Genomic DNA, 24,977 nt, shown 5'->3' on the forward strand with positions numbered 1-24,977 from the left:
GCAAGGCAAGATAAATTTAATGGATAGTGAACACATTGAAAACAACGCTATATTAGACTGAATCACAGGTGAATTTTCTGTAGTGGGTTTACTTCTGTGAATGATTAGGCATTTGTAAAAATACTTTGCAAGTAGGCTGCTTTTGTGATTATGTATTACTGCAGTTCATTTTAACAAATACACCCAAGTCAAAGCAGCATGGTAATATTAGCATTTCGGAAATAAGGTGGGTGAAACAGAATCCAGTTTAACATTGTAAGTTTTCGTATTTCATGGTACAATTATTTCAAGAATGCATTTGGCTGCATCTCTAACAAGTATCCATATATTTGTCAGAATGAGAACTTGACCGATCCATGTTACATGGAATTTATTCCTGTCAAATTAACTTGATCTTGCCAGCGAATAAAGACTGCACAGATATCCAGAATTTCTGGTTAACCGAGCATTCTGTAACTTAATCAGGTAATTGCACTGAGCAGTTTGAAACAAACAAAATCAAACTTTTTCTTCAAGAAAAGAAACTCTTGACATCAGTAATGTTACAAATTGATTTTATTGCTTTGTCATGTGCTCTTCAAATTACTTTCCAGGCAGGAGGATGCCATCATACTGAAAAACAAAAGAAATCAAAGTTTAACCAAACAGTGTACTAGTCAGCAGTATGCTTGCCAAATTGAATAATATGCATCCTAACTGTACCTAACACACCACAACTTTGGTTCAGTTTCAAAGTGCAATGCTAATGTTCAAGCTAATGTAATTACTTACAAGATAGAAGTCTAAAAGAGCATAGCATCATTTTAGAAACTGAAACTGAAGTTAAAGCTCTTCTAGTAAATTTTACCAGTCTTCAGAGACAGCACCAGCAGCTCAAATACCATTCAGCACAAATGACACCTGAAGAGACTTACATTAAACAAAAATAGGCATGATGCCAGCTGAGTTCCCAGTCTCAAATGGATAAGTACGTTATCTTTAATTGTTTCATCCACAGCTGAAACTCATTATCAATTTACTAAACTTTAAATATATAAATGTGACCCAGGTTAGTTTTAGAAAACTTTATTATTAATGCCCATCATGTTTGCAGTGTCTGGTTACTGTTTATTGATTAGTGCCAATGCTTGGAGCTTAACTACCAGCCAGAATGTCAGTGATCATTTGGATTAACATAAAAGGCATGATCCATTCAGCAATCCATTTACAGCATGCAAGAAATTTTTGCAACAATCTGACCAATCATACAGCTGAAATCTTGAAGCATCAAAGACACTACTGGAAAAGCAGCACACTGCAATTTGTATTAGTCAAACTACAGTATTACTACAAGTCACGATACCTATACCCATTCACGCAGTTAATTCTCAAATTCCAATTCTGGATTTTCTCTTGAAAGAGAGATTCCATTAGGATCTTATTAGGTGAGAAGGGCTTTTCTTGACAGAAATAAAACCACAGTTGTTTGGTAGCACAGAACTTGAGTAATGCTGCAAAAGATATATTTTGTCAAAGCTTTGTCTTGCACTCATTAGGACAATTTGTAATAAATACCAATGAGAAAGGAAAACACATTTCAGACTGTAGAAGAAGAAAATGTTAATTTGCTGGCAGGTGGACTCTGTTTTGATCAATTACTACTCTTTCCCCATGCAATATAAAATATTACTTTTCCACTATCTTGTGATGTTCCCTGATGAATACAAGAAAAAGCTTTGATAAAAAGCTGATATCCCCAAAAATAATAAATACTCAATTCCACTTCAACAGTTGTATTCTGCAGCACATTATTTAATAAGTATTATTTTTATTGGGCACATGAAAAAGGACAAGATGCTACTTGAAAGCCAAAACATTTTTAATCAGGAATTTTGATGTAAAAACATTTAAATCTTGCATTATTTCCAGCTTTACCAATGGTAGTTATTCCACAACCTTCTTGGAAAACTAAACGTTTCAAGTAACATGAAGATGGAGATAGACAGAATACAAACATCTTGATACAGCATCAAATTTATAGTTTATATTTGTTTATATCAAAGGTAGCGGAAACAAGAGACAGCCAAACCAGAGACTACTTACTTTTTGCTGAAACCACCTCATCGATTCTTCCTTGGAAATCTTGTGTTTTGAACCAATGCGCCCCCTTTTAACCTTTTTATCAGAAATGCTGAAACCAGGCCGCCCCATAACCTGTGAATTACAAGCAAAACAAACTTAAAACAGAAAATTTCTGACAAGAAATTCAACAAAAACTTTTCTTCTGCAAAATTAGCTTTCATTCCTAAAAACATAGGTTTAATTGTCAAGGTTACACAAAACAGCCATTTTTGAACTTTAGATAATATATCCACCCAAATAGGTAACCATAACATAACTGGTGCACAAGTAATGGTTACTGTACTACATATAGGTGCCTGGGTCTAGGTATGATGTTCTTTAGAGGGTTGGTGCTGATTTGATAGGCCGAATGGCCTCTTTATACTGTAGGGATTCTATGAAAGTAATGGTAACAGCGTCAATTTAAGGTGAACAGCTCCTTCCATACCATGTCAGGGCCCTCACCGCAAAAACATATCAGCTGTTTTTGGTGGTGTTACAAGACTTTTTCTGCTGCTCCATTAATGGAGTTCTGAGCTAGTCACCAGATGAACTGTATTTACCTTAAATCTGTGTTGCATCTTCACAGAATAAATCATGACATTTCATATACTGACACTATAGACAACATTGATTGGTTTGCATTTAGAATTAGTCAAACAACTTATTGAAAGAACATGGGAAAGATGGTGTAGCCTTCCTTTTACGGCAGTGTCGTATTGCAATCAGAGCTTGGGAGTCAACTGATTGCCACTATTCCTTACTTACCCATGTAAATATGTAGTCAGTTTTACTGTAAGATAGCTGCACTGAAAGGAGCTGATGATCTGTTGGGGACCCTGGCTCCTATTCTGATGTCTGCCTAGCTAGATGTCTGGATTAGGGGGCTCTTACAGCTTAAGCAAGGACCAGATTGTTTTGCTGGGAAGAAGGTTTGAGACATTAACAATCGAAGACATTAAGCCAGCACTGGCGTTTGCAAGGCAAGAAAGACTATTAGTCTACAAAGTCCAGGAAGGTGTTAGCAATGTCACATTGTTAGCAGCTATGATGTAAACGGTTTTATTCCAAGATAAAAGAGAGCTAGTTCCTTAAAGATAGCTAACTAATCAACTGTTCCACTGGATATGAGGCACAAGTGGCTGGTGTTGACACATGCTGGCTGTAACATGCTGAACAACATGGGTCACAACAAGCACAACTTCAGTATGTCACATCCCAGCATGTTGTGATTGTCAGAAGAGCAAGTTTAATGGACCCTAAAAGCTTGCTGACAGTAAGGAAAATCCATTAAACCAATTACTAGTCTTCAAATGCAACCAGCTGGTGTTACCATTAAAAGGCTCAGCTCATTATCCATCAAGACTATAGCTCAAGTTCGTTAGATGGGTCAGTGTTTGTTCAATGTGTGCAGGAGAGTTTCCTGACACAATATGTAGACAGGCCAACAAGAGGTGAGGCCATACTGGATTTGGTTCTGGGTAACGAACCAGGCCAGGTGTTAGAATTAGAGGTAGGTGAGCACTTTGGGGATAGTGACCATAATTCGGTGATTTTTACTCTCGTGATGGAGAGGGATAAGTGTGTACTACAGGGCAAGAGTTATAGCTGGGGTCAGGGAAATTATGATGCGGTGAGGCATGACTTAGGATGTGTGGCTTGGAAAAGTAGACTCCAAGGCAAACGTGTAAATGATATGTGGAGCTTGTTCAAGGAGCAACTATTGAGTGTCCTTGATAATTATGTACCTGTCAGGCAGGGAGGAAAGGGTCGTGCGAGGGAGCCGTGGTTTAATAAGGAATTGGAATCCCTTGTTAAATGTAAGAGGGCGGCCTATCTTAAGATGAGACGTGAAGGTTCAATTGGGGCGATTGAGAGTTATAGGGTAGCCAGGAAGGACCTGAAGAGAGAGCTAAGAGCAGCAAGGAGGGGACATGAAAGGTCCTTAGTCGGTAGGATTAGGGAAAACCCTAAGGCTTTCGATAGGTATGTTAGGAATAAAAGAATGACTAGGGTAGGAATAGGTCCAGTCAAGGATAGTAGTGGGAAGTTGCGTGTGGAGGCGGAAGAGATTGGGGAGACACTGAATGAATACTTTTCTTCAGTATTTACTCAGGAACAGGGCATTGTCGTGGATGCGAATACTGAGTCACAAATAAGTAGAATGGATGGCTTTGAGGTATGTAGACAAGAGGTGTTGGAAATCCTGGAAAAGGTGAAAATAGATAAGTCCCCTGGGCCTGATGGCATTTATCCTAGGATTCTCTGGGAAGCAAGGGAGGAGATTGCAGAGCCATTGGCCTTGATTTTTATGTCCTCCTTGTCTACAGGAGTAGTGCCAGAAGACTGGAGGATAGCAAATGTGGTTCCCTTGTTCAAAAAGGGGAGTAGGGATAACCCTAGTAACTATAGGCCGGTGAGTCTCACTTCTGTTGTGGGCAAAGTCTTAGAGAGAATTGTAAGGGATAGGATTTATGCACATCTGGATAGGAATAATGTGATCAAGGATAGTCAGCATGGTTTTGTGAAGGGCAGGTCGTGCCTCACAAACCTTATTGAATTCTTTGAAAAGGTGACGAAGGAGGTTGATGAGGGGAAAGCGGTAGATGTGGTATATATGGATTTTAGTAAGGCGTTTGATAAGGTTCCCCATGCTAGGCTACTGCAGAAAATACGGAGATATGGCATTGAGGGCGAGTTGGAGGTTTGGATTAGGAATTGGCTGGATGGAAGAAGACAGAGGGTAGTAGTTGATAGCAAAGTTTATTCATGGTGTGCCGTCACTAGCGGTGTTCCGCAAGGATCTGTTTTGGGACCATTGCTGTTTGTCATTTTTATAAATGACCTGGAAGAGGGGTTAGAAGGTTGGGTGAGCAAGTTTGCGGATGATACGAAAGTCGGAGGAGTTGTTGACAGTGAGGAAGGATGTGGCAGGTTACAGCAGGATATAGAGAAGCTGCAGAGCTGGGCAGAAAGGTGGCAAATGGAATTCAATGTAGCTAAGTGTGAGGTGATTCACTTTGGGAAGAATAACAAAAAGATGGGGTACTGGGCTAATGGTCGGATACTTGGTAGTGTGGATGAGCAGAGGGATCTTGGTGTCCATGTACACAGATCTCTGAAAGTTGCCACCCAGGTAAATAGTGCGGTGAGGAAGGCATATGGCGTACTGGCTTTTATTGGTAGAGGAATTGAGTTCCGGAGTCCTGAGGTCATGATGCAGTTGTATAAAACTCTGGTGCGGCCGCATCTGGAATATTGTGTGCAGTTTTGGTCGCCATACTATAGGAAGGATGTGGAGGCACTGGAACGGGTGCAGAGGAGGTTTACCAGGATGTTGCCTGGTATGGAAGGAAGATCGTATGAGGATAGACTGAGACACTTGGGGCTGTTTTCATTAGAGAAAAGAAGGTTTAGGGGTGACTTGATTGAGGTGTACAAGATGATTAGGGGGTTAGATAGGGTTGACAGTGTGAACCTTTTCCCGCGTATGGAGTCGGGTATTACAAGGGGGCATAGCTTTAAATTAAGGGGGGGTAGATATAGGACTGAAGTTAGGGGTAGGTTCTTCACTCAGCGAGTCGTAAGTTCATGGAACGCCCTGCCAGTAGCAGTGGTGGACTCTCCCTCTTTATGGGCATTTAAGCGGGCTTTGGATAGGTATATGGAGGATAGTGGGTTAGTATAGGTTAGGTGGGCTTGGATCGGCGCAACATCGAGGGCCAAAGGGCCTGTACTGCGCTGTATTCTTCTATGTTCTATGTTCTATGACTTGTAATGAAATATTAATCTTTACAATCAGAAATAGTGACTGATTATTTTAAGCAGGTACACATTTTAATTAACAAAGTTGATATTCTGATCTTGAGTTACCAATAAAAGGATATTAAAACTCACATTATCTTTATCTGTGTTGCACCACATTGCAAGAATGTAATGAAAAAGCTGAAAGCAGTTTAGGTTACCAATATAATATAACAGTGGAGATGGATTTTAAAAGAGGAAGGTTTCCAAGATATCTCCGAAATGAAGTTCAAAAATTTGCCCAGCATGCAGTAGAGGGAGGAATACCAGGAAAGCCGCTCACAGGTTCTCAGATTGGGAAACAAATAGAACAAACAGAAGTAAATCCTTGGAAACTAAGCCTCACTTTAGGCTGGGACTTGGAAAATTACAGGGCAGTAAAAGCATAGTATAAAACCCACCCAAGAAGTGGGGCTTTTGGTAGTTTTATAAGTAAAAAGCCCTGTTCTACAATTTAAAACAACTTATCTGTCTTTATGTATATATTAACAATCACAATTCTCAGCATTCATGCTTTCAACCAGTATGATGCAGCACAGTGTGCTGTGAAATTATCAGGAAGCAGCATCGCTTTCTGTGGACTTAAATGACCGTGCATGCGCAGATATCCATCACTGCGCACGTGCAGATGAGAAATCCACTGATTATGCAGCCTACCTGCACACATGGGTCCAAATATATTACAATTGTTGAACAACTGTCGAACTAACCTGCCTGCCTGGACATGTATCCACATTAGCTTGGATTTTAGTGTGAATATTTTGGAATTTTAAAACATTAAGCACTGATATATCAGAATAAATTCTTAAAAGAAATGGATGAGTTTCTTGTCAAAAGAAGTGATTATTCTGCTAATTCTGTTGATGAAACATCTGAACCCAAAAAAAAAAAGCAAGAACTGTTCAGAGATCAAATACCGAGCACTATGTGGCCTTTAGACTTTCAAGGACAGGAAAGGCTGCTTGCTCATATCAGAATTCCTCACTCTCAGAGAAGCTGACAAAGAGTCAGATGTACAGCATGGAAACAGATCCTTTGGTCTAACGCATCCAAGCCAATTTGATAACCTAAATTAATTTAATCCCATTTCCCAGCACTTGGTCCATATCCCCCTAAACCTTCCTATTCATATACCCACCCAGATGCCTTTTAAAAGTCACAATTGTACCAGCCTCCACCACCTCCTTTGGCAGAGCATTGAATACACACACCACCCGGTGTGTGAAAAGGTCGTCCCCTCAGGTCCCTTTAAAACCATTCAAACCTGACAATATCTTTGGAAATCTTATCTGAACCATTTCAAATTTCACATCCATTCCAAGAGGAGGGAGACCAGAATTGAACACAGTATTCCAAATGTGGCCTAATCAATGTCCTGTACAGCCACAACATGATGTCCCAACTCAAAAGGACTAACCAATAAAGTCAGGCATGCGAAATGCCACCTTCACTATCCTGTCTGCCTGTGACTCCATTTTCAAGGTGCTCTGAACCTGCTCTCCAAGGACTCTTTCTTCAGCAACATTCCCCAGGACCTTATCATTAAGTGTATAAGTCCTGTCGTGATTTGCCTTTCCAAAATTGAGCACCTCATTTATTTAAATTAAACTCCACCTGCCACTCCTTGGCCCATCTGATCATGGTCCCCTTCTTCGATGTCATTACACCACAAATTTTGGTGTTATCTGCAAACTTATTAACCATGTTGCCTATGTTCACATCCAAATAATTTATATAATTAACAAAAAGCAGTGGACCCAGCACCAATCGGCATGGCACACCACTGGTCACAGGCCTCTAGTCTGAAAAAGCAACCCTCCAACAGAGCACAACTGCCACCAGGATAGAGAATGTTTCCTAATCTATCAAAAGGTACCTTTTCATCTGAAACATACTCGCAGTAAAAGGAAAGATGACCACCCAGGGACTTCAGCAGCTGGAAAAGTGAAGTCACAGATGACAGCAACTATGTGTTTTTGAAATTAAGTTGATGTAATTTTCATAAGTAACATATTGGAACAGCACATAGGCAGATGCAGATACTAAGCAGTTAAGTGAAGGGAGGGCTTACGAGTTGTGAATAGTTGTTGTTTAATGTGCATTTTTGGAGTTAGAAAATTAAATTCATGTTATTTTCTTTAAATAGTGGAATTTGGGAGTTCTCGGTCACTCATTTTGAGAGATTATAAGGCGAGGTGAGCTTTTCTGGGTGCTTGGTTTAATTAACAGAAAGTGTTACAATGTGGCAGTAAACCTGTGTTACAAACATGGAAATGTGTTGCTGGAAAAGCGCAGCAGGTCAGGCAGCATCTAGGGAACAGGAGAATCGACGTTTCGGGCATTAGCCCTTCTTCAGGCAAACGTCGATTCTCCTGTTCCCTAGATGCTGCCTGACCTGCTGCGCTTTTCCAGCAACACATTTCCATCTCTGATCTCCAGCATCTGCAGACCTCACTTTCTCCTGTGTTACAAACATCTCTGGTAAGGCCATAACCATTGTGAATGCAAGTAAATGTATTTATGAGCAATTAATTCAGCTGAAAAATGGGTCTGCCATTAAATTGTATGTCTTATTGAAGTCCATCTTGATACTAAAGAAGTTGGGAGCCACTGACTTACCACATAGAAATCCAGGCCATAAATTCCAATACTAGGATCATACTTGATGCCCAGATCAATGTGCTCCTGGATACCAAAGCCAAAGTTTCCAGTGTTGCAGAAGTTACTCTTCCTCAGTTCATACTCCCGAACCTGAACATAAAGATAGGTAAAATGATATAGATCTGAAGCAACATTTTAATCAATTTGCAGTGAGCAACTTTGGAGTTGGGAAATGGATCACTTACTTCTCCTGCACAAATATCAAGGTTAAATGCTCACAATCTGTGTAATACATGGCCAGAGGCTCAGGAAACCAACCTTTACATATACCATCCAAAGGTTTAACAGCTAAACACACAGTGGCCAATTAGTACTAAGCCACAAATACATGTTAGACCCTAAACGTAGCCTCAGATTCACACTTCTTAGCTGTGTGAAGACTACCATTAGAGCTGGTTTCCTGGGTCAGAGGAAAGGTGGAGAAGGCAAGTCAGCCAAGATCTCTTGTCAATTCCATTTGACAGCAAATTGGATAAACAAGTGAAAACGTGAGAAAGGTAGCTGAGGACACAATTAAAGACTTACATGACATGTCTCAGAATGCAACACACTCTGTTCACTGCTTAGGCAAATGAAGTTCACATAAGATGGCTCACTTTGAGAAAGTGACAACTGTATCTTGGTGGGAGCCAACATCTTAAAATGCTTAGAAAATTAGGCAGGGTGGGAGGAAGACTAAACGTTCTATATCAAAGGACTCCAATGCAAACTTCAGACTAACGTACCTAATAAGTCATTTTCTATTCCCCCACTTATGCATCTCAAGATTGCACCAAAGTAAACTGTTTAACAACTACATACAAGATCATTAGTTGCAGAGAAAAATTTTGTCCGTTGCTCTGGGCTGGATTTAAACTTGCTCTCCAATGGTGAAGTCACAGTGTGCTCTACCCACGCACATGCTAGTCCCAGATCACTTCCAACTGAAAAGAGCTCACAGCATTACAAAAGATTGCAATCCTGATGAAATAATTCTTCTTCCACAATAGTAAATACAGTTGTTCTATTTGGTGCCTTTGCTCCTCCCTCCTCCAACTAATCAAGCAGCTGAATTTAGTCATCATATCCATCAAGAATAAACATCAATCTACAAACAACTCACCTTTAGACCTTTCTCTAGAATTTCTTCAGCTTTGGCTCCTCTGATTGTGCAATGAACAGCAATCTTCTCATTTCTTCTAATACCAAATGAGCGCACAGTATAGCGAGCTGTCAGAGAGATAAGTGAGTTTAGCACTTGCCTTGGTTATGTTCTCAAATGCTGAACATCTGCCTATTTCAGAATGAGGAAGTCAGAATTCAATTTTATTACCAAAGCACCCTAAAAGCCAGGCTGCAAAAAAAAGCAATCAAACAGATCGTTAATAAATAATCTGAAGTGCATTGCAAAGAACTGAACATTCAGTTGTAAATTTGAAGTAATCAGTGACTAAATTGAACTTAGGACTGGATCACTGAATTTTACAAAGGTGAAAGCCATTTGGCCCAGTCTGTGCACCAGAATTGGACACTATACTCTTCCCGAGATCTACGAATAATTCAAAAAGATTTAGACTAAAAGGCCTAGGATTTTAAAAGCTTTATCAAATCATCTTGCAATATTTTGGTATTGACAATTCATTTGCCCTATACAGAGGAACCTTGAATATCTAGCATTCGATTATTTGAATTTTCCGGTAAGATTGCAAGGTCCCGATGCTTGGCTAAACTGTGTTATTCGGCATTTGATTGAATGAAATATTCCCCGACCGTGTCCTTCAGATAATCGAGATTCCGCTCTACACACTTTAAAATTATTTGATTTATGTCATAGCTCTTCCAAGTTCTTTCCAAGATACTTCATTTCCTTATATTAAGGCTATCCTGCATTAAAGTGAATTTGCCCTGCATCTGACCATTCACCAATCTCCCCATATTAATCTGAAGTCTGTTTCTATTCCCCTTACTGTTGACTGCATATCTAAGTTTCCTGTTATCTACAAATGTTGAAATCATACCTTTCCACTCAAGTGCAGATAATTAACATTTGTCAAAAAGATAAGTGGTTGACGTACTGACTGTGTGGGGACATCACTATATACTTCTTCCCACTCTCCCAAATAATCATTCACTGACTTTCTGACACAAATCAACTTCATATCCAAGTTGCAACTGCTCCTTCCCAATTCCACAGGCTTCACTTTTACCAAGCCTATTTTGCAGAACACACACTTTCCCTGGAGTTCTACACAGGCATGTACCCTAAACCCCCCCTTCCCCAGAGAATCACTCTAATATTGTCTTGTACAGGGCAAAGGTGGAAACTGTCAAAAAGTTGCAGTTAAAAAGATGTGTGCGTGTGAGCGAGCACTATTTGGAGACTTACCACCCCCTTCAAAAATGCAGCAGCAGTCTTGCTGTTGGTGTCCAGTCTGGTTGGTCCAGAGAGGGTTTGGGGGCGGGCAGGGATGGGGGAAAAGGAGGGCAGGGTTCAGGGAGCAGCAGTGTTGGACGGGTTTGGGGAGAGGATGGTGGGGTGTTGGACAGGTTTGGGGAATAGCGTGGTGTTGGATAGGGACGGGGGGGCAGTGTTGGGACAATGCTTTTGGGGGGGGGGGGGGTTGGTATTGAACGGGTTTGGGGTGGAAGGGGGATAGTGTTGGACCGGTTTGGGGGAAGAGAATGGAGGTGGATTTGGACTGGTTTTGGGGGGGCAGTGCAGGATGGGCAGGGTTGGGGGCAGCGTTGGACGACAGGCAGGGATGGGCGGGGGGGGGTCGGGCAGGGCAGTGTTGGATGGTGTTGGGGACAATGTTGGATGGGTTTTGGGGGGTGGACAGGGTTGTATTGGATGGGATTGGGGTGCAGGTAGGGGGTAGTGTTGGACAGATGTGGGAGCAGTTTTGGATGGGATTGGGGCGATGTTGGATGGGTTTTGGGGGGTGGACAGAGGTAGTGTTGGATGGGGTTGGGGTGCAGACAGGAGGTGGTGTTGGATGGGGTTGGGGGCCAGGTAGGGGGCAGTGCTGGGCGGGGTTGGCTCTTTTAGGAACCAACACAGACAATGTATCGAATGTCATCCTTCTGTACTATAAAAATTTTATGTTTTTGCAATTATGAATCAGGATTTCATTTGGAAATTTGTGGACTTTTTTTAGTTTCAGTTTGTGAGGAGTTGTAAACAAGTCCTTGGACAAAGATGGACATATGAAGAAATACATCAGGTAGGAGTAGGAATACGTTAACACTAACCTTTGGAAAACACTGGGGTCTGGCCAGTGAGTTGCTCCAACACTTTAGCAGCTCTGGTGAGTCTGTCACCACTTTCACCTACGCAGATATTCAAACATAGCTTCCGAATGCGGAGCTCACGCATAGGATTTTCCTTCTTTTCACCCTGAAAGAAATTAATAAAGACATCACATGGACAAAATGTGACAAAAATCTGTGAGCTCAAGAGTAAACTCAGTGGCCATTGCTATCAATACAAGATAGTCAACAAGAAATTAAATAAGGAATTCAGGAGAAACTTCTTGGCTCAATGTGACAAGAACATGGAACTTGCTATTAACGTAAAGAGTTGAAGCAAATAGTATGGATGCATTTAAGATGAAGCTGGATAAGCACATTATGGAAAAGGCAATAGAGGGTATAATGGTAATGAAGATGGATTAGAGAATCTCAAATTGAGCATAAGTGCCAGCATGGACAGAATGGACCAAAAGCCTGATCCTGAACTGTACGTTCCACGCAAAACAAACAAAAACAGTTAAAAACAAATTTAATTTATTTGAAAGAAGAGCATACAGAGGAGCAGAAATATATTATTATAAAGTAGTTGCATGTGAGCTGTTTTTCAATGTATAGAAGTTTGTTGCACCATTGCTTCTTTTACAGAAGAATTAAACATCAGCTTTTCTCTATATATTTTTGACTTGATTTATTTAGCTAGCCTGATCAGAACAGTCATAAATAACTTATCCTACTTAAAACACCTGTTCTACTTTTTTGTTTCTGTTTGTAATGTTTGTTATGGGCTGAAGAGGACATGAACAATTTATAAATATAAAATTCAGCTCCACATTGACTTCTGGAATACAAATTCTGCCGATGTCAAGGCTTCAGCCTTGACCTCAGTGAACCACCCTGACCTCTGGGTAGTCCAGATCTCCGTAACAAATACAACTGCCATGTTTTTACTGAGAGAGACTGACCTTATTTCCATAATTTGTAATTTAACTAAAATTTACATGGTGCTTTCCATGATATCATAAAAGATGCATTTAAGATGAAGCTGGATAAGCACATTATGGAAAAGGCAAAACTGTCAGATTGCATGACCTGACCTAATCCATGCAAACCAAATACTTGAAATTTGACTAGTTGGAGATTCAATGCTATAAGGCACAATATGTTCCTACAATCCCGGTTAACTCTTCTCTGGAATGTTTATAAGCTGATTTAAATTAGTTTTCAGCTGGTGGTCAGAACTTAACAGCAAAAATGAGGTGATTTTACAGACGAGGGCTCAATTTCCCACAGCAGGAAGACACCACTGGAGACTTAAGGGAATGATCTGGAGCATCAGAAATGTGACTGGGGAGGAGTTGCTTATAAATACAGCAAGGAAAGAGAAACCTAGAGTAGGCAGCCAAGGACCTATACAGATTAACCGTGATCTAATCTAATGGGGTGCAGGTGATTGAAGGCGGCATAGACAGGATCCTAGTATGATGCGTCTCTTTGCTCACAAGATGACCTTAGAACATTAAAAAAAACACTGTCTCGGGACAGGATTATGAGAAGGACAGCATTTTGCTCAACAGGACCCTAGGCAAATCCTGGAGATCTGCCAAAATACAAAGTAGGCTCGGATGGGAACAGTGAAGTGTCAATTAACTTCCAATGGTACAGTTATTACAGCGCTGTACAGGACAGAAGAGGCCCTTTGGCCACAAAGTCTATACCACCAAAAATGCACTACTACCGACACCAGTCCAATTTTCCTGCATTAGTCTCAGTTTTGAATGTGGTGACACTCCCACATGGTCATCCAACCACTTTTTAACAGTTGTGAGGTTTCCTGCCTCAATGACCCTCCCAATGGATTCCAGACCCTAACCATCCTCTGGATGAAAATGTTTTTCCTCAAAATCTGCTCTCAATCTTCTGCCTTTCACTTTCAAAACATGCCCTTGTTATTGACCCTTTGACTAAGGAGAACAGCTGCTTTCTATTCACCATGTCCAAGCCCCTCAATCTTATGGACCTCTATCAGGGACCCCCCCCCACCCAACAGTGACTGCTCCGAAAGGAACTTGAGCTTACCCAGCCTCTCTTCAAAGCTTAAGTGCTTCATCGGAGGCCACATCATGGTGAATCTCCATTGCACCTGCTCCAGTGCAATAACATCCTTGCTGTACTGCAGAGACCAGACTAAACATAATACTCCAGCTATGGCCTTATCAAAGCTCAGTACTGTTCCAAAAATGACCTGCTCTCATAACCTATGCCACAACTAATAATGGCAAACATCCTGTTTGCCTGAACTATCCTTGTAACCTGTCCTGTCACATTTAGGAATCTGGGGTCAAGCAGCTCAAGACCCCTCTGAGTCTCCTCATGTCTTTCTATTCATTGATTATTCTGTTGCTTTGTTCCTTCTTCTAAAGTGCATCACCTCATATCTATCAGGGTTAAATTCCATTTGATCAATCCAACTTTTCCTCCTGTGAAAAAAAAACCTCTTCGTCCTCACTATCACCTAGCCGATCTTTGTGTCACCTGCAAATTTAGTTATCACCACACCTCCTTCCCGTGCCCCACACACACATACGTTCTCATCTACATCATTTAAGAATATCATATACATCATTTAAGAATATGACTACTAAGTCTCCCGTCACTAATCCAATTTTGAATTCATGTTGCCAAGTTACCCAGGATCCAATGAGCTTTGCCATGTGGAACCATGGCAAAGACCTTGATGAAATCCATATAAACTGTATCTTTGCTCTACTCATATACAAACACTTGGTCACCTCCTTGAAAAATTCAACCAGATTTGTTAGGCAAGAACTTCCTCTGAAAAAGTTATGTTGACTATTTCCAATCAAACCCTACCTCTCTAAATGGATTATCTCCAATGGTTTCTTGACCACTGATATTAGATTCACTGGTCTACAGTATCCTGGTCTATCTCTACCGCCCACATTAGCTGTCCTTCAGTCCTCTGGCACCTCCCTTTGGCCAGAGAGAATTTAAAAATTTTGATCAGGACCCTGTAATTTCCTGCCTCAACTCCCACAGCAGCCTGCAATACAATGATCTCTATCTGGAGATATGTCCACTTTTAAAATCTGCCAAAACATCCAATACCTCCTCACTTATAATCATAAAATCATATCATCCCTCCAGTGTGGAAGCAGGTCATTCAGCCCATCGAATCCATACCAATCCGAAGAGCATCCCACCCCATCCCTGCAACCCTGCAATTCCCACGGATAACCTACCTAGCCTGCATATCCCTGGACACTATGGGGCAATTTAGCATGGCCAATCCACCTAACCTGCACATTTTGGATTTCTTATGAATCAGCTCAAGAAATTCAGTCATCTTCTCCAATTCTGTTTTTGCATCTTCCTTCCGAGTAAAGATAGTGCTACAAATTTGTAGAAGGGGTTTGGAATTCAGATAGGGCAAAGCAATGACCACGGGAGCTTAAGAAGATTGTGTTTTGGTGAGCTATCTCTTGACAGGCAAAGTGTTGGGACATTAATGAATGCTCTTACATTAGCAACTCCATGAAAGCAGTTTTCAAGTCGCAACGTAATGGCAGCACAATCAAGTTGAATATACAAAGTTTGAAATATATAGATGCCAATTTAAAAAAAAGGGGAAAAAAGATACTGGGACCAGACAGGCAGCAGGTATACAGGAAGCAAAGGTAGAACAAAGAGGCTGGGGATAAGGTAAGACAGAATTCACAATAAGTGATCAGGATTGAATAGGTTGTATTTAATGTGCTGTAAAGATGAAACTGCACACGCATCAGTCTTGGCCTGTCAAACCTCCTTAAATACAGGGGTGCTGACAGAGGGGTGAGGAACTGCAGTTTACATGGCTGTCAGAAGAGGATGGATTAATGGGACCTACTCGCCTTCTGTGTGAAAAAGTTGCCCCTTAGGTCCCTGTTATATCGTTCCCTTCTCTACTCAAATATATGCCCTCTCCCTCTCCCCCCCAAGGTAAGGAACCTTGGCTATTCACGATATCTATGCCCCTCAATTTTATAAACTTCCATAAGATCACCCCTCAGCCTCCAACGTTCCAGGGAAAATAATCCCAGCCCAATCAGCCTCTCCCTATAGCTCAAACCCTCCAACCATGGCAACATCCTTGTAAGTCTTTTCTGAATCTTTTCAGGTTTCATAACAGAACTGCATGTAGTATTCCAAAAATGGCCTAACCAATGTCCTGTACAGCCTCAACATGACCTCCCAAGTCCTATAATCAATGCACTGACCAATAAAGGCCAAGCATACCAAATGCCTCCTTCATTATCCTGTCTACCTGCGACTCTACTTTCAAGGAACTAGGAACCTGCAGTCCAAGGTCTCTTTGTTCAGCAACATTTCCCAGGACCTTATCATTAAGTGCATAAGTCCTGTCCCGATTTGCCTTTCCAAAATGCAGCACCTCACATTTAAATTAAGTTTCATCTGCCACTCCTCAGACCAATGGCCCATCCGATCAAGAGCCCATTGTACTCCGAGGTAACCTCCTTCACTGTCCACCACACCTTCAATTTTGGTGTCATCTGCAAACCTCCTAACCATACCTCCTATGTTCACATTGAAGTCATTTAAATAAGTGACATAACGAGAGAAAAGTCAGCCCCATTAAGTAGAATAGACAGTGAGAAGCTGCTCCCCCAATCTGAGGCTGTTGTGTGATCACTATGAAGGTTCCCACCTTCTCAACCACACCCCTTCCCTGAGGCATGGTGACTCTCAGGTTTAACCACCACCAGGTGACTCGGTCTAACAGGGGAGCAGCCCTATGGTCCTCCAAGACTAGCGATTTTTCATTTGTCCCTTTAATTGTCATTGATAGGCTCCTTGCTAAGTAATGCATTCAAAGGACGACCTTCTGATATAATCGGTATTTCCTGTGCATTTAAAGGTTTTCTATACATATGCTGAAGTCTTGAAATAATCCAAATACCTAGGACATGAAGCAAGAGTGTACATAACTCAATTAACATTCAAATGTTTTCTACTTAAGTTTGTTGGATGCTCAATAGAGCTGCAGTTGCAATAATTCAAGTTACATGAGAATAAATAAAATAAGACCTTACATGGCAGTGACAACCAATTAGTAGAATTGGTTCAAAGTATGTGTTTTGCAAAGCCAAAAGCACTGGAATAACATGACATATTTTTATGAACACAGTAGGTTTACTGCTAAATCTGAAACTTTTATTCCTCTTTAGAATACAATTTTCTAGAAATTCATTTATGACTGTGAAGGGGTAGAAAGCTATCAGTGGCAGAACAAGCAGACATTGAATGTCCTTTTCTTTTGAGGCTTTCTACCCCTGCAGTCTGAAGATCAGCCTTGTTGACTGAGCTATAGAAAGGAGGATGGCAGTAGCCTTTACGCAAGTCAGACAAACCTGGGATAGCAAATGTCCACAGGCTCAGTGAGAGCTGGGCAGTGAATCAGTGATCAGCTTTACTTATTTACCATCTGGATCACTGAATAGTAGATTGATATTCCACTTCAGAAAATGAAGTCACAATAATCTAGGCAGCCACAACATTCTTTACTATCAACCATTACATCTACCTGATCAGATATCATCCATTAATTTCTCAGGTTATGTAAGACCTCTATTCAAGCAGAGATGCCCCAATGTATCCTTCAGTTAACCTTATGAAACAGATTACCTGGCTATAAACACATTATTACTTATAAAAATCTTTCAATGCACAAAACCAGCTGCCATATTACCAACAACTACACTTCCAAAGGACTTAATTGGCTGGTGAGTACTGAGGTCATGAAAGATGCCAAGTAAATAGGAGTCTTTACTTGAACTTACTTCTCCCTCCATCCCATGTTAGTAATACTACATTTTTAATAAATGAGAAAATCTCATTTACCAGCAATCTCAATTCATCAACTAGTCTCTGTACATCAGTATAAGTATTAGCCTATTTCCAACGCAGAGGTGAAAATCGGCTACTTTAAGCAATCTGCTCCTGAATACCCAGTCATTTTCAGCATTTATAATGGAACTAACTGCAGCACTGATAAAACCGACTGTTGATAACCGACATATCATTCCTGCACCGAAACGCCAATCTCACGAACATGTTTCAGGCTCAAATAATCATCCTGCCAGGATGATTGAAACAGGCGACGGGCCTTGCCATCCCCGAACTTCAGTCTGTTATGCTGAGGATAACAGGCGGCTCCACTACAGGCCTAATCCGACAAATTTCACATATTGTCACCACCACAGATTAACATACACAACAGCTTAAAACCTCGACCTAATTTCACACAGTTTTAGATTACTGTCCACAAAAAGGCAGGGATTTAACCGAGAGATGGCGACGGATTCCAATTCCATCATCACTACCAACAGCAAACTCACCGCCATTCCCGCAGTAGCTCAACAGCGAAAGGGCGAACAGTATGTCGGGTAAATCTGATCCCGCCCATCACCGATATAAACCCCGCCCATCAGCGATATAGACCCTGCCCAGCAACCACACATTGACAGGCTGCACCTGACAGTCATTGACATGTCAGCCCTCCCAACACCGAAAAGCCTGGTCTGAAAAGGTTATCCGAAGGGCTCTAAATCACTTTAGTTCCTATTCCCTGAGTTTTTGAGAAACACTGATCTGTTAGCTCAGGCAGTCGCCCATAACATCATCTGGGGGCTTTTCATTCTATGCATGTCCACCATCAAAGACATGAATGAAATCAATGAAACCAATTGAACAAATACTTTCCGTCTTCCAAGTACTTCATGCTGGCAACTTTTTTTCTTCTAGAACATATTGACAATCTGAATCTGCAGACATTAGTCTGGCTTCTGAGCATACTTTCATTTTGTTCATGCAATCTTTGCTCCTGACCTGTTAGTACATTTGTGTTAAAGCATTTAAATTTTTCAACTTCAACTCCTTGTGTCGATTTGTTGTCTTTATTGACCCTCTGATTGCCTTCTTGCCGAACTGTACATTTTGACATCCTTTATTGTACTAAAGAAGGAGTGTTGCTTATTAAACATTTGAAAATCTTAAAAGACAAAAATTGAAATGTCTCTGAACTTTTGCCAGTCATCAAATGTGCCCTAAGGGCACATTTCACCACACATCTCAGTTGGGCCCATAAGAGCAAGCCTGACCTCCTGGTCACTGCCCATTTCAATTCCCCTTCCCACTCCCTCTCCAATATGTCCATCCTCGGTTTCTTCTATTGCCACAGTTGATCAGACTGCAAATTGGAGGAACAACAACTCAACTTCCATTTGAGCAGGCTATAGCCCGGAGGACTCAACATTGAGTTCTCCAATTTCAAATAACCTTCCCACCCATCACCCATCTCCCAACTCCCTTTCCAGCCCTGCCTCCTCCCTTCTATCCCACTGACCAACCTCTCCTTCCAGTTACCTACCTGATTCATTCCTCCCATTGACCTACCAGGGTGTATCCACCAACTGTACTCACCTATCACCATCTCACCGCTCCACCCTTCTCCCCACCCATAACTCCTTCCCCCCCTTTATCTGCAACTCCCCCTTCCCCCATCTCTGTTCCTGAAAAGGGTTATACCCAAAAAGCCAGACTTCTCCATCTGCTTGCTGTGCTCTTCCAGCCTCCACCTCATCATCTGGCAACAAAATATATTGTCAATTTGTCAGTCAGTAATGTGTCAATGAGCTCAAGTGAATCGTATTCTCATTCCTTTATTCATTCATGAGATGTTGCCCATCCCTAGTTACCTCAGAGAAGGTGGTGGTGAGCTACCTTCTAAAACTGCTTCTATCCATTTGCAGGAGGTAGACCCACAATGCTATTATACAGGGAGTTCCAGGAAGTTGACTCAGCAACACTGAAGGAATAGTGAATGGCTTAGAATTGAACTTGGAGGGAGTGGTGTTCTGATGGAACTGCTGACCTTGTCCTTCCAGACTGTAATGATTATGTGTTTGGCACTTGCTGCTTAAACATAGAAACTAGGAGTAGGAGTAGTCTATTTGGCCCTTTGAGCCTGCTATGCCATTCAATATGAATATGGCTGATCATTCAACTCAGTACCCTGTTCCCACTTTCACTTCATACCCTTTCATCCCTTTAGCCCTAAGAACCTTATCTAACTACTTCTTGAGAACATTCAATGTTTTGGCCTTAGCCGCTTTCTGTGGCAGAGAATTCCACAGACACACCACTCTCTAGATGAAGAAATTTCTCCTTGTCTCAGTCCTAAATGTCCTACCCAATGTCCATTGCCTATGACTTCCGATTCTGGACTCCCTGGTCAATGGGAATAGCCTTCCTCTATTTATCATCTAATCCTGTTAGAATCTTAAGGGTTTTAATGAAATCTCCCCATCTTTCTTCTAAACTCTGGAGAATATAGTCCTAATTGATTCAATCTCTCCTCATAAGTCAGTCCTGCCATTCCAGGAATCAGTGGGGTAAGTCTTCATTGCACTTCCTCCATAGCCAGAACACAGTTCCTCAGATAAGATGATGAAAACTGCACACAATACTTAAACTGTGGTCTTATCAAGGCCCTGTATGATTGCAGCAAGATATCCTTGTTCATGTACTCAAGTCCTCTTGTTATGAAAGCCATTTGCATTCTTCATCACCTGCTGCACCTACCTGTTTGTTTACTTTCAGCGACTACTTTACATGGACACCCAGGTTTTACTACTCTTTCCCCTTTCCTAATCTATTGCCATTCAGATAATAATCTTCCTACCTGTTTTTGCTACCGAAGTGGATAACCTCACATTTATCCACATCATACTTCATCTGCCAAGCATTTGCCCACTCACTGAACTCATCCAAATCACACTGAATCCCCTCTGCATCCTCCTCATAGCTCACCCTCCCACTCTGCTTTATGTCATCTGCAAACCTGGAGATACAATATTCTGTTCCATCATCTAAAATTATTAATATATATTGTGAATATATGGGGTCCAAACACTGATTCATCCTGTGCCCTATTAATTACTGCCCGCCACTTGGAAAGAGACTCTATTTAGACCTACACCATTTCTTGTCTATCGACTAATTTTCTTTTCATATCAATACACTACCACCAATCCTATTGACTCTCATTCTACATAGGAATCTCTTATGTATGATCTTATCAAAATCTTTCTGTAAGTCCAAGTAAACCCCGTTCACTGGCTTCCCCCTTGTCAACTCTACTAGTTATATCTCCAAAAAATTCCAGTAGGTTTGTCAAACAATTCAAAATCTATACAGTTAGAATTTAGGTGCAAAAAAGGAGATGTGACATTGTGATACATGTACAACTGGACTGCAAAATTGTGAAGAAAATTTCAGAAGGAAGTAAAAGCAGAGAGGGAACTCCAATTATCCAAACAAAACAAAATACAACAGTTACTGGAAAATTGAAACAAACACAGAAAATGCTGGAGAAACTGAGCAGATTCAACTGAGTCGAGGGAGAAACAGTCAATTGTTCAAGTTTGGCCAATTTTGAAGAAGTGCCATAGTGGACTTGAAATGATATTCACAGGTGCTGTAAGACCTGTTGCATTTCTCCAACATTCTCTGTGTTTGTTCCAATTATCCTAATAAAAACAAGAAAAAAAATCTGTTGAAGAACAAGGAAGGGTGGATCCTGGCAATATATACAGGTGAACCTTCTTGATTGGAATGTTTCCAATGAAGCAGTGAGGGATCTAATTCAGGCGGAATATTATATGAAAACATTGATCACAATATAATTTGATTTAGAGTAGTTATAGAAAAGGACTAAGAATAATCAAACCAGAAAGGACTGAATTCCAGTGAGTTTTAAAAAAAATTTGAACGAGATAGAACATTAAGTAAACATCATGAGGCCTTCAAAGAGATAGCTCAGGAAATGACTCAAAATTCTCATGACAAGGAAAGGTAAAGCATCCATAGCTGGAATTCCTTTGGCGACTGTAAAATTTGCAATTCAAATGAAACAAAAAAAAGAGGAAATGGGGACGTTAGGTATGGGTCGAAGCTATAGTCATATTGTAAGCCAGCAAAACAAATGGGAACACAATTGTACAAAGAATGGACAACAAATAAGATTACACATAGTCAAGGCTACTATAAAACCCATATATCAACAGGATTTTGTTGACCTTGGCTGAAATATAGGCAATGCCTGTGAAGGACTGGGAAGACAGCAAATAGGTGAGGACAGAGAAGTGTAGGAATTGTAATATGTATATTGCAATGCTTAATATAAAAATTAGAGGTTTCCATAGCATACTAGAGTGAGTTTTTACACCTCATAGTGATAAAATTGGCTCTCCCTGCATATGCATGAAATAAACAATAATACCCTGATTTCCCAATTCTTTTTCTACTTTTTTTAGTTGTCCAATAAGAATTAGGTCCATAATATAGCACAGAAGGAAGCAGACAGTAGTGTGTACAGAGGAGGAATTAGAAAGTAAGTAAGAAAGAAAAGAAAGTGGAGCAGAAAATATAAACATAGCTCTAAAAGGAGCATAAGAATCCTTTATTGTAAAGACTGTCTTTTTTATTTTTGTGCATTTTTAAAACTGTGGAATGAAATGGCAAAGAACTGTTTGAGACCTAGGGTACACTTGGATAACATGGACAAGGATATACATGTTTTTCAAATTATTGAAACCCATCGCAAACTCTATTGATGTAATTGTGAGTTCTGGCAATGTGCAAAGAAACTGGAGCCCAGGGGTGTTTACAAGTGAAGCTGATCAATAATTAGTCCCTTGTCCATAATCCAATTACAAAGATTCTCAGCTTACCAACAACAATATGATTGGGTGAAAGTGAGGACTGCAGACGCTGGAGATCAGAGTTGAAAAGTGAGGCACTGGAAAAGCACAGCAGATCAAGCAGCATCCGAAGAGCAGTAGAATTAACATTTTGGGCATACGCCCTTCATTAGGATCCCAAGGTGACATAAAAAGATTGAGTATCAGAGATACTAGTATTCTGGTGCCTGACTCTGTTAGAGGCATTTCTATTGTCAAGGACTGTTCAAGTGTCAATAAATTGTGACTTGGTGACAGAATTCCAGCCTCTGTGGTGTTATTTCAGTTTGTGTATTTCTTCTTAAAACTTTTTGTGATCACTCTGAAAATAGCAGGGCTTGATTTCCAGTGTCCTACTCCGGTGAGTTTTAACATACAAAAATTAAAAATATAGTCGAAGACAGGTTGGGGGGAACTAATGACAAAAATAGGAGCTCTTTTTGTGGAGACAAGGGCATGTTGATATTTTAAAAGAGTACTTTGCATCAAAAAGATGACAAAGCTGCCAGTCTCACAATTAAGGAGGGTTAAAAAGTGAGTTGTTATGATCAGGGCTGTAGTATCTGAAAGTGTGGTTTGAATCTGCTCCAGTAAAGATTTTCCAGGAGAATTGGATATCTGCTCTATTAGGAAAATTAGAAAATGGGGTAAGAGCAGTAGAATGGGACTAATTGGATAGATTTTTCAAAGAGTTGGCTCTGACATAATGATTGAATGGCATCCTGCCATGCTGTAACATTCTATAATTGTGTGATCAGGTCAAGCAAGCTAAAGCTTGGTTAGTGAGATAGATATTAATGCGAATGTAGATGTTTGGGGAGCAGTTTTCAAAACAGGGAGCTGTAAACAATAAAGATGGGGGAAGAGACACACAAGAGGATAGTTAGAGAAATCCAATTGGGGAAGATGTGGACCTGGTGGAGTTTGCATGTGTATTCCTTAAATACAGAGGAAAAAAAAAATCACAACTGGTTATGGAACCAATCTAACTTCCACTCAACTGACTTAATGAATAAACCATCATGGATATTTCTTGGAAAACTAGAGCAAAATAACATAGGGGCATTAATTGTTACAAATAACGTTGAGACCAATCAAAAAGGATGTTCGTTTTGGATAAATTAATTTTTTTCCTGGTCCTGCTTTATTTCTTTGGCAGTAAATGAACCTTTTATGTAACTTTATTGATTTAAGGGTATTTATAGTCATTATTAATTTCAGTGACATTCCAAAATGCGTCATTCAAAATTACTTTGTTCAGATTAATATATGACACAAATGGTTTTAGTACATCCTTGTACTTTGAGATTTAATAGAGGCTATCCTACCTTATCTGGATTATGCTGTGGGGATATTTTGTACTTTTTAATAATGTGGATATCATTTTATTATGAAAAATGAACATAAAGGAATTTTTAAGTCACTTAGTCACAGAATCATAGTGATGCACAGCACGGAAACAGACCCTTCGGTCCAACTTGTCCATGCTGACCAGATATCCTAAAATAATCAAGACCCATTTGCCAGCACTCGGCCTACATTCCTCTTAACCCTTCCTATTCATATACCCACCCAAATGCCTTTTAAATGCTGTAATTATACCAGCCTTCACCACTTCCTTTGGCAGCTCATTCCATACACACACCACTCTCTGTGAGAAAAAGTTGCCCCTTAAGTCCCTTTTAAATTTTTCCCCTCTCACCCTAAAACTATGCCTGCTAGTTCTGGACTTCCCCACCCCAGGGAAAATACCTCGTCTATTCACCCTACTGACCCTTTTTTTTTCACAGAATTAATCCTAAAATGAGTATTTTTAAAATTAAAGACCCTGATATACAAGAACATTTTCCCTCATTTAAATAGAAACACGAAAGAGTAAAATAATGCTGCGATATTGGTATTCATTCACTGTAGCTTCTAACACTTCTGGGACCCCAAAAGCCTCTGAATGCCAAAGCTAAAAAAAAACTAAAAAGCCTGGTCTGTGAGAACTGGCCATTCCCATTCAAGCTGCTTCCATTGTTCCAACTTTGTAAAAATAAACCTAAAGGCCTCCTAAGTTGTTTACTTAGGCTGTTCTCAGTATCCAGTTCAGCACCTCTGCCTTTACAATCTCTCTTCAAACAAAAACCTAGGACAAAATAGCCTTTTTAGAGTGTCAGCATTGTCACACCTCTCCCCTTAAAAAACGAAACCATCAATACACAAAGATGGCTTCATTTAAAATCCCTTAGCTTTAACTATTAGTACATTACAATACATATACATGATATTGACTCTAAGCATGCAAACATTCACTATTACATTCTATTTTATTCTGCTTATTCCTACCATCGCATACTTCCATCTTTCTTCTTCAAAGTC

General features: G+C 40.5%; 1 protein-coding gene across 1 annotated transcript; it reads right to left on the reverse strand.

Moving 5' to 3' along the window:
* Nucleotides 1–537: 537 nt before the first annotated feature.
* On the reverse strand, nt 538–18,265 carry LOC122542121 (large ribosomal subunit protein uL5-like). The gene is made up of 6 exons (XM_043679514.2): nt 18,210–18,265; nt 11,797–11,941; nt 9,668–9,774; nt 8,524–8,655; nt 2,083–2,193; nt 538–612 (listed from the first exon to the last, which is right to left on the reverse strand). The coding sequence occupies exons 1-6, from the start codon at nt 18,213–18,215 to the stop codon at nt 583–585; spliced, it is 531 nt and encodes a 176-aa protein (XP_043535449.1). The 5' UTR covers nt 18,216–18,265; the 3' UTR covers nt 538–582.
* Between the last annotated feature and the right edge of the window lie 6,712 nt (nt 18,266–24,977).

This window comes from Chiloscyllium plagiosum, unplaced genomic scaffold (genome assembly GCF_037043375.1).
Source record: "Chiloscyllium plagiosum isolate Xiang-an unplaced genomic scaffold, Cpla_swu_hap1 HiC_scaffold_3, whole genome shotgun sequence".
In the NCBI taxonomy this organism is placed as follows: domain Eukaryota; kingdom Metazoa; phylum Chordata; class Chondrichthyes; order Orectolobiformes; family Hemiscylliidae; genus Chiloscyllium; species Chiloscyllium plagiosum.

Coding starts and splice junctions, on each gene's coding strand:
- LOC122542121 (XM_043679514.2), bottom strand. Junction 8,656..9,667: donor TTCTAGAGAAAGGTCTAAAG/GTGAGTTGTTTG, acceptor CTTTATGTTCAG/GTTCGGGAGTATGAACTGAG. Junction 2,194..8,523: donor ATGGCCTGGATTTCTATGTG/GTAAGTCAGTGG, acceptor TGTAATTCACAG/GTTATGGGGCGGCCTGGTTT.